Raw genomic sequence first — 10,183 nt, forward strand, 5'->3', positions numbered from 1 at the left:
CCTTTCCTTTCCTCAACTCACACCACGCATATCCTACAACACATCATGATCGCTCCTCGACTCGCCATTGCATCTGCTCGCCCAGCCCTACGACGTGGAGCCCTTGCAGCTAGGGCTCCTCGTCTGGCTGTTCGAAATGCCTCGTCGAACCCTCACTCGGGCAACGCAGGCCAGGTCAAGTCTTCCGACACGCCCTGGGCCATTGCCTCTGCCGTCGTCTTCGGCTCCCTCTTTGTCTACCTCACCTCACCAGCATCGAAGACCCACAACGAGCACGGTCACATCACCGGCGGCAAGGCACCCACCACACACGGTACCGGATCTTCCCGATCTGATGACAAGACAGGTGACGAGGCCGTTTGGAAGCAGGAGGACGGACACGAGGCCGGCGAGCACCAGTACGAGGCTGAGCACGATGAAGACACACCCGAGGGTGACAAGCATCTCAAGGCTAGCAGGAACCCTGACAAGGGAGCTCACGATCAGAAGAGCCCTAGCGCAAAGGAGAGGGACGAGAGTAACTCTACTTCGGGTATTCAGAATTCCAACTTCAAGGTGAGTTGAGAGAAGCAGAAGCTTTCTTCGCGCGGTGGAGTCCCAAATCCTATGCTGACCCTTGTGTCTTGATACATTGCCCTTCACAGCACGGAATTGCCGCCTCCAAGGACGGAGAGCACATTTCGAATCCCAAGGAAGTGGTAGCAAAGGCCCAGGCTGACAGGCAGGACAAGAAGGCCGACAAGGAGACTCAGAAGGACGTCTCTGAGAAGAGTGAAAAGGACGAGGGAGCCGACACTATTCCGGAGAATGAGGGCGCCGAGTAAAGCGGCTCTACAGATCAGTCTAGTGCGGGAGACCTTCGAGGTTGGAGCAAGTCAAAGTAGGCAGGGAAATGAGGGAGACCGAAGTGGAATACGGCTTCTCATGAAAAGTCGTAAGGGGGAGACTTCCTGGCGCCGACGTTCCATTGCTTTTCTCCGTGCTCCCAGCTTTGGGTGAGGAGAAAGAGAACAATTGCTCAGCCCAGTGTAGCATCTCAGCATACTCATTTGTATCTCGCGAACACCGAAGCATCACAATCGAAATATCTTAGATGAAGATCATGTCAGAAGAGTGTGGGTGTTGGAGGGTCAAGGATGCGCGAGGAGTGTGCAGAAGGTTTACCCTTGTCATTGTCAATCCGAGTAGGCTGTGTGGGGAGCGCATGGGGAGGGCGTCATGATGCAGGCGGGCGTAGCTGACAGGACGAGGCTCATTTCGCCAGTGCGCGGGTGAATTATCTTCCGCTGTGACTTCACTAGAAGCTGGAACAGGCGAGGAATGATGGGTTGATTGATCGGTTGATTGATTCGAAGGGGGCTCCGTTCGCCCTCCCCCCTCACTGTGCGCCAGTTGGTATCTGGGTGCTGTGCCGAGCGTGGGTAAGACGCGGCAGGCTAGGGAGGGGGGTGAGGCGCGCGCCGATGTTCTCGCCTTTGGGGTTGGTGAGAGGAAGCTCTGCTCGCTTCCTGATCGCGTCAGAGGTGATGATTGCTTGAGCTAAGGCCGGCCGGCGCCCCCCTGCAGGCTTGGATCGGGTCGGGGCGGGGCGGGGCAGGGAGCAGGCGCAGGCGCAGGCGCAGGCAGGCAGGTTGTTTGGCTTTTGATCGTCTGGGTGCACCAATCTCCGCTTTTCGCGTGTGTGTGTGCTTCTGCTGCTCCTCTGCTCCCTTGGACCCCGCGCCGTCTGCCCGCGCCCCCCTTTTGTTCGCCTTGGCCCCTGGGCGACGCAACCAACGGCGTGGCTGCACCTCCGTCCTGGCAATCATCACAACGTTGGCCCAAACTCACTGACAAGCCAGGGTCTGGCTTCGTCGTCGTCGTCGTCGTCGTCGCCCCTCTTCTCCTACCAACCTCGTCATCCCCCTCGCCACCGCCTCGCACGCCTATCCACACCCCCACACGGCGACGAGTGCAAAGGCATACACCACACGCCCGAGGTATCTACCTCCGTCCGCATCGCGCCCCCCTCCCCTCCCCTTGCATCTTCCCGGCTACAAACTCCTCCTTCCTTGCCCCACCCCGCCGCCCACTCTACTCGCGACGCCCATTCGCACGCTCGGTCCTCTTCATTCTACGGCCACTGCTCATCATCAGCTAGCCCCTATACCTCCCAGCATCCTCTTCGTTTAGGGCCGACAGGACAACTGAACGCGGCCAGCAATTCGCACTCCATCGTCCGTTCCTTGACCCCACCGCGCCTCATCGCGCCTGGCAGAGCACGCCGACAACAAGGCAATCAAGGTGCCAGGGCGGCCTAGCAAGCGTCTTTGTTTCATTCACCGATCTCCTATTGCATCACACCAAGCATTGGCAAAGCTGGTACCGATCATATCGCATCTCATCTCACCATCCGTCCTACCCACTCCATACGAGCTTCGCCTTCACCATTCCTCTCGTAATCGCCCAGGTGCCAAGAGGTCGTCAGCAGGTTGGACTAGTGTCAGGGATCAGAGGATAGTCATTGCAAGGTGAGGACGCGAACACAATTCTCACTCACTTCATCACATCCCCCAGGGGATGTTCACTCACTGACCCCTCTCTCCTCCCCCTTCCTCTCGCCAGTCCTAGACTTGACCCTCGCTGCCACCATGTCGTACACCGACTCCTCCACCCTTCACACATCCTCCCGGAGGTCGGAGCAAGAGCGACCAGTGTCCGCCACGTACCCCTCCTCTACTTTGGCATCCTCTGCCACTGCACCTGCTCTGACCGATCGCCAAAATGTCTACGCTCCACCAATCGCCATCGGCAATGCCAGTCAGACTAGCGCATCAGCAAATCCAGAGCAGTCTTACCGGAGCGCTCACCCATCTGGAAGAGCCTCTACGGGCGGACAGTCGCACTCCCACCGACCAGTCTCTGCCATGCCAGCACCTATCAGCCAATCGCAAAGAGCAAACATGGCACAGACAGGCAATGCAGATGACGTGCTCTCTACAATGAGCGGAGGACAGACCGATCGGAGAGCCAGTGCACACCCTACCCTTCCCACTTCCAGTCAGACCGTCCAAGGTCTGGCACAGATGGCCATTTCCCCCTCCATCGATGCCAACATGGCTTCGAATGCAATCTCATCTGGTATCCCCATCACATCGCAAGCAGCCATGCAGTACTTTGCTGCCCACCCTCGGCGACAGCAAGTTCATTTTGGCAACTACCTCTTGCTACAGACATTGGGAGAGGGTGAATTCGGCAAGGTCAAGTTGGGAGTACACAAGGAATGGGGAGAGGAGGTGGCTGTCAAGCTCATCAAGAGGGAAAAGGTCGGAGGCGATAAGATGCGACTTGATATCAGCCCGCCTGGCGTACCTCCGAAGGACCCTGCGAAGATGACCAAGGTCGAAAGAGAGATTCAGGTGTTGAAGGTGAGAAGACAGTGACGAAGAAGGGAATGACGTGGAACAGAGCTGACGCATACGACGATGTGTTCGCTTCTTGCCCACCTTCCTATGATCAGGACATGCGTCACCCTAACATCGTCAGGCTGTACGAAGTCATCGAGTCGGATCGCTACATCGGCATCGTGCTGGAGTACGCTTCAGGTGAGTTCACCTAGCGAGGATGGCCTGTTTTGTTGTCCGAAATAGCTTGCTAATGATCTCCACACCTCTCACTCTCTCTTGTACAGGCGGAGAACTTTTCGATCACATCTTGGCGCACAAGTACCTCAAGGACCGCGATGCCTGTAGACTCTTTGCACAGCTCGTCTCTGGTGTCAACTACCTGCACCAGAAGAAGGTGGTGCATCGCGACCTGAAGCTTGAGAACCTCTTGCTGGATCGGAATCGCAACGTCATCATCACTGACTTTGGCTTTGCAAACAACTTTGCAGATCGTCAAGACGATCTCATGGCAACGAGCTGTGGTAGTCCGTGTTATGCTGCTCCTGAGCTAGTAGTTCAAGATGGCCTCTACAATGGTTCAGCCGTCGATGTCTGGTCTTGTGGTGTCATTCTCTACGCCATGCTCGCCGGCTACCTCCCCTTTGACGATGACCCGGCCAACCCCGAAGGTGACAACATCAACCTGCTCTACAAGTATATCCTGGCAACGCCCTTGTCCTTCCCAGAGTACATCACTGCTGAGCCTCGAGACTTGCTGTCGAAGATGCTGGTACCTGACCCTGCGAAGCGTATTGATCTACGAGGTGTGATGGCACATAGCTGGCTCACTCCTTATCGTGAGCTCTTCAAGTTCACAGTGGACGAGCTCGAGCGAGCCGCTGTCGAGCAGCAGACCAAGAAACGTCAAGTATACATGCAGCAGATGGTGCTCCAGTTCCAGATGCGAGAGCGACAGAAGCAAGAAGCCGCCAACAATGCTGCTCAGCGCTCAGACGCAGGCAACCGATCGGCTGCTTTCCCTTCGAGTAGCGTCTCCATGGCCTCCGGACTCGTACCACAGACCTCGAAGGCTGCTCGCCCTCAGAGTGCTACCGCTGCTACACTTCAGCAGGAGAATCGTTCTGCTCGCACCAACATGGATCCACCTGCTACTGTGCCGTCCAAGCCTCAGCCCGCATCAATGCCGCTGAGCGACAGTACCAACCGAATCCACGATGCAGTCGTGGCTCAAGGCGATGCCAGAGGAGAGCCGCGAGCCAGGCGAGATGGCGGCGAACGCGAAGTGGTCGAGACACTCCATGATGACTTTGACGAGCAGTACAAGAAGGGTCCAGCCGCTTCCAAGCCTCAGAGACACACCGTTCAGCTGGAGTACGATGGAGGAGCAGCCGCTGCCTCACGTCGCGAGGCAAGCTACACCTCGAATCGTTCCGTCTCTTCCAGCAAGCCAGCGATGGATGCCGGTGCCTCTAGCCAGACTGTCGTGCAAAGCACGGCTGCTGACAAGGAAGAGCCTGTCACTAGTGTTGCGGCTGTACCAGTGCTCGTCCCTGAAGCCGAAGCCATCACAACTGAGAGGACCACTTCGAAGAGCAGTCGTGCTTCCATGCCTCCGTCTTCAGAACCATCTTCGAGTACCACAGCCCGGCCACAGAACTCAACCGGACGACAACCCTCTTCGAGCCAACAGGACTCCAGTCAGGCTGCACCTGAGAGCAGCATCGAGCCCACTCCTGCGCCAGCAGCTCGTCGGCCCTCATCATCTGTGCCCGGCTCAACAGGACCATCTGCATCGGCTTCTGCTTCTTTGCTGGCTCAGCAGCAGCGTGATGAAGCGTCCGATGTTCCCGCTTCCATGCCAGCGCGATCGCAAGACAGTAGCACCGACACTGCCGCCACGAGGCGCTCGAAACGAAGCTCAATGTCAGCAGTGACGATGCCACCGACCGCTGCTTCGAACGCCCAACGCGCCAACTCTACCCGACGCCACACCAGGAGGATGTCTACGGAGAGATCATTCTTGACTCGCCTGCTCAATGGCAGCAACACTTCGACAGCTGGCGTCAGCGAGGCAGACTCTCGCACTTCCAATGCTTCTCGTCCCACATCGCCCACTGTGCACGCCTTTAATGCCGATCGATCGACGCAGGGCAGCAATCTTGGCAGATCGGGCAGCAATAGGCGCAAGGCCATGAGCTTAGTCGTTGGCGGCAGCAAGACCGGAGGTGACTCGGCCTCGAGAGATCGAGAGAGGGCCAATGCTACTCTGCAAGACACATCCAACTCCGCAAAACAGGAGCCACCGAAGACCGCTAGCGGTGCTGAAGGCTCTTTCGCATCCACTGAAGCCACGAGCCGACCTAGCAGCGTCGCTCCTCCCAGCAGACAATCTAGTAGACCCATCACTCAGCAGGGTCCTCCGCAGTCTACATCTTCGCGCACTGGCCTGAGCAAGGGCTCTGGCAAGGATCGCAACGACTACACTTTTGAGCGCAAGAATAACGACTCGAGCTCAACTGTCGGACCATCGAGCAGTGCGGCGAAGAGGGTCATGGATTGGTTCCGAAAGAAGAGTCTGGGCAAAGGAGCCACAAGTACTGAGCAGCCATCCTCAACTTCCTTGGAGAGCGAGAAGAGGCGCAAGGACAATACTGCTGCTGGCACGACTGCTTCGACGAAGAGGGCCCGCGCCCCGACCGTGTCTGGTGTCACTGCTAACACTACTCCGAAGCTCACCGTTACCGAGGCTGATGGTGAAGAGGGTGGAGCACCTGTCACTGTTGCCCCACCGCTGACACCTTCGGAGGGTGGACCCTCGTCTCGATCGACCTCGGGAGCCTACAGCAATGTCTCGCACTCAAGCGCTGCTACTGGCCTCACTTCAGCTACTGAGGCTTCGTACGTCAATGTGAGCGGTGCGATGCTACCTCCCTCGACTTCGAGCACGAAGACGGCAGCCCCACCTGTCTCTACGCCTACTCAGCAGGCCACTCCTCGACCTTCGTACGCTGCTCCCGCTGTCGCATCCGTCTCATCTCCAGCTTTCAATGACAGCCTTCTTCGCTACCATGTGGGAGCGGTAGACCAGTCAGCCCTCACCTCTCGACCGCCTGCGGAGGTCTTTGCCGAAGTCATTCAAGCACTCTTCGAGATGGGCATTGAAGCCAAGAGGGAGACTGAAGAGGAGTTCAAGGTCGAGTGTGTCAGGAGAAGGAAGCCTACCAAGTCACTCATTGGAGCTACCCAGGGTCTGAGCACGAGCTTGAGGTCATCGGTATTCCCTCCCACTCAAGCAGATTACGAGCGAAGCTCGAGCGGTCTGGCGAGATCTCCTACCCTGTCAGCCTTTGGCTCACCGTCTCCGAACGGCAATGCTGGTGTGGGATCTCCCACCATGAGTCCCTCTCAATCTTCACTCCGCAACTTCCTTCGTCGTGGCAGCCAGACTGCGTCTCCTTCCTCAAACACCATCGCTCTCCCCGAGTCCTTCTCGTCCACCGCAATGGACCAGTCCCCCTCTCAGCAGTCCAACAACTCCATCACTCAGCGCAACAGTCTGCTAGGCTTACCACCTACGCTCTACGGTGAAGCGAGAGTCGATGGAGGACAGGAAGTGAGATTCTCGGTCGAGGTGACGAGGATCAAGAATCTGGCGGGGCTCTACTCGCTTGATGTGAGGAGGTTGAGGGGACCGCTGACGTCGTACAAGTTCCTCTACCATAATGTCCTCAAGAGAGTTACGGATCCTAACATCGACCAGTGAGCTTACTCGCCATCTCCCCTACGGCACCACCACCTACCCTCGATCGCCAAGCCCCTCTTCGCTCCTCACTCTCCCTGATCATTCGAGTCCTCGACTCGCTCGCTCACGATACCTCGGTAGCTTCCTGACTTTGGCCGGACGAAGCGTTGCTAGCCGGCTAGCCAGTCCAGTCCAGTCAAGTCCCAAGTCCAGCATGCGCAAGTACTTGCCGAGTCGAATCTAGACGGCTCGAACAGAGTTGAGACGAGTTGAGTTCTCTTTCTCCCCTTTTCCCTTGTTCGGCATCCACTGTTCCCCTCTATTGTTCATTGTTCCAATGTTCCACTTTTCTTTTTTCAATTGTTCTGTCAGCTCAGCGCATCAACGCAGCTTTTTTCCACATTCAAGCCTTCAATCTTCTTCATTTCATAAGCATTTTTTTCTCCCTCGATTAGATTGGCAGCGATTGGAGAATGGGTCTTGAGGTGTGTCGCGCGTGTGAGGGAAATGAAGCGAAAGGAAGCATTACGGGAGGCAGAATAGAGGAAAGGAGGAAGGGAGCTCCTTCTGGCTCTCGCTCCTGGCCCTTCTTGCACCAGGTCTGCATTCCATCTGACCCTCTTCTCTACCGTCTGCTAAGCGAGCTGACAATGTCGATTCTATACCTCTTCCCTTGAGTTCCCTTTGGACGCTGCAGCGAGGGAGAGGAGGAGGGTAGAGGAAATGCTTCCGATAGGATAGGAACTAGTGGACGGGCCACTGCGGGACTTTTTTCGGCTCGCCAGCTTCGACATTCCACCGTCGTAAGCATCTAATCGCAGAGTGACGAGCTTCACCAAGACTGGTGCTCTGCAGTGCAGCTAGGGTATCGCCACGATTCAAAGGAAAAGCATCCGGGCTACCCTGCCCTACCCTGCGCTGCGCTACTGCGCTGGGCTGGGGTGGGGTGCCCAACGGTGGGACGGACCTCACCAGCTGTCTCACCCTGGCGAAGTGTTTGTGTATCGGAGGCAATTCCTTCCAAATCTGCCCCCGAAGAGAAGGAGTATATCTTCTGGTAGCGATAAAGATGAGAAGACTATGCTAGTCACTCTACCGCTCCACCATACATTCTCAGCTCTACACCTACACCTTCACCTTGACCTTCACCTTCGCCTCTACCTCGAGCAAGATGAGCCTCCCACGCTTCAAACTTCGTCCCTCTGCGCATCTATCCCGTTTCTCGCTGCCTTTCAGGCCTCGCCATCGACGAGATGAATCTGCTCCCGTTGACAACGACACTGCAGCCGGCAATGAAGCCTCTCCAGGCCCGGAGGCTGAGGGCCAGCCTCAACCTGATACCGCAGAGGTCAAGAGCAAGACGCCCAGGACCTTCTTCAAGCTCAAGCTCAAGAAGTCTTGCGATCATCCTGAGTGCTCGCCCAACTGTGCGCCTGCACCTGAAGAAGAACAAAGCCCCGTGCCAGGTAGTCGCGCCAAGAAGGGAAAGCTCCCGCAGCTCGGTCAGAGGATGACAGTCCTCTTCCGCGAGCCTCTGGTAGGCCAGACCAGGCCCAGGCAAGACCACTACCGCGATCGTGTCCACCATAGCTACGACGGCGAGCAGCGTCAGGAAAAGGCGAGACACTCTACCTCTGAGAGGCCCTCCAAGTCCTTTCCCTTCTTCGCAGGACGACGCAGCTACGAGCGAGACCTCCTCTACCGACCTGCCACTTCCCTCGGTGTCCGTCTTTCCACCTCGAGCGATATGGCACCGCTCATTGCACAGGGTCAGATACCCTCTCGAGGTCCTACACCCTGGCCCAGGGCTAGCTCTGAGCTACCCGAGGGACGCAGGAGCTTCAATGTTAAGAGGAAGCCAGTGCCCAGTGTGGACCTTCAGGAAGCAACAGATCTCGATGAGCACCAGCCCCCGCCCAAATCTCGCAATGAACCGGAGCCTGAGATCTCAATTTCGAGGGCTAGCTCGGTTGAATTTCCAACGAGGCCTCAAGTCGTACGATCCGAGACAAGCAATGTCACCGAGCCTGTGGCCATCACTATGCCAGCTCCAGCTCCAGCTCCAATGCGACGTCCTAGGTACGATGCCATGACTCTAACGAGCCGACTCGGGCCAGTCCTTGAGGAGCAGGCCTCTGTCGAGCCTGCTGACGAAGCCGACGATGGCATCGAGGACGAACTTCCTGAGAGCCAACGATGGCCCCATCGAGCTGAGATACTCGCTGTTGCAAGCGAACGAGACCTTGACCCCGATCACACCACCTGGTCTCACCGCGAGAACTTTGTGCCGCCTCACTTCCGTCCTCGAGTCTCACTGTTCCAGACCAGCATCCCTCTCTCGCCCGGCGAAAGTGGCATAATAAGTCCCGCCAGCAGTGGAAGTAATGGAGGCACACCCGACCTCGTCGGGCTCGGCATCACCCTCAATACCGGCAGCGGCACCTTTGGTGTTGGAACTGGTAGTCCCATCTCTCCTGACTCGCAGATGTCCCCTATCTCTCCGAGCGATACAGAAAGCCCTGGACAGCAGCTTCTCACCCCGATAGACGCTGCAAATGGTGAGCGTATTCACAGTAAGCTCGCTGAGTTGTGCGGCGAGGAAGGTGAGGGAGAGGGGCAGGGAAGTGCAGGGTCCGGATCGGACGAGATCTTGTGCGTCTGAAGACAATGCATAGGAGGTGCTGAAGTTTTCCACTGTTGTCAGCTTGTTCTGTTTAGCATTGTACCTTCACGGTAGCTTGCTGTCTTCTCGTAGCCTAAAAGGAATTGCATGTCCTGTATGTATGACAATGTTGCGTTCTGCGAGTCTCTCGGCTCACTGCCTTCCCGCATCTCGCTTCGCGCCCTTCCGTTCCGATGGGCGCCTCTCGGGGACCTGGCCGGGCTTATCGCCATAAGCGTGATTGGGGGGTCCGGGCTCTTTGCCAGGTCTAATGCCCGATTTCTCGGAAAAGATGGAAAGCACCGACTCACAAAGAGGAGTTCTATCCCCTGAAGAGGTCCTACCTTGACTCCTACCGTGACACTGACAGGCAACGCCCTCATGAGCGACTTG

General features: G+C 57.0%; 3 protein-coding genes across 3 annotated transcripts; all 3 read left to right on the forward strand.

Moving 5' to 3' along the window:
- The first annotated feature begins 31 nt into the window (after positions 1-31).
- On the forward strand, positions 32-1,042 carry BCV69DRAFT_282658 (hypothetical protein). The gene is made up of 2 exons (XM_025492432.1): positions 32-555; positions 645-1,042. The coding sequence occupies exons 1-2, from the start codon at positions 46-48 to the stop codon at positions 822-824; spliced, it is 690 nt and encodes a 229-aa protein (XP_025348325.1). The 5' UTR covers positions 32-45; the 3' UTR covers positions 825-1,042.
- Positions 1,043-3,095: 2,053 nt separating this feature from the next.
- Positions 3,096-4,578, forward strand: BCV69DRAFT_248454 (Pkinase-domain-containing protein; the record flags this gene model as incomplete). Its single annotated transcript, XM_025490294.1, has 3 exons — positions 3,096-3,407; positions 3,500-3,584; positions 3,671-4,578. Coding segments are annotated over 3 exons (1,305 nt in total), but the record flags the coding sequence as incomplete, so codon positions are not given.
- A 3,474-nt stretch (positions 4,579-8,052) lies between these two features.
- Positions 8,053-9,950, forward strand: BCV69DRAFT_189044 (hypothetical protein). Its single transcript, XM_025489601.1, has one exon. It carries the CDS (start codon positions 8,300-8,302, stop codon positions 9,788-9,790), a length of 1,491 nt encoding a protein of 496 aa, XP_025348327.1. The 5' UTR covers positions 8,053-8,299; the 3' UTR covers positions 9,791-9,950.
- Positions 9,951-10,183: the final 233 nt, after the last annotated feature.

The sequence above is a fragment of the Pseudomicrostroma glucosiphilum genome, assembly GCF_003144135.1.
Source record: "Pseudomicrostroma glucosiphilum strain MCA 4718 unplaced genomic scaffold BCV69scaffold_6, whole genome shotgun sequence".
NCBI classification, from domain to species: domain Eukaryota; kingdom Fungi; phylum Basidiomycota; class Exobasidiomycetes; order Microstromatales; family Microstromataceae; genus Microstroma; species Microstroma glucosiphilum.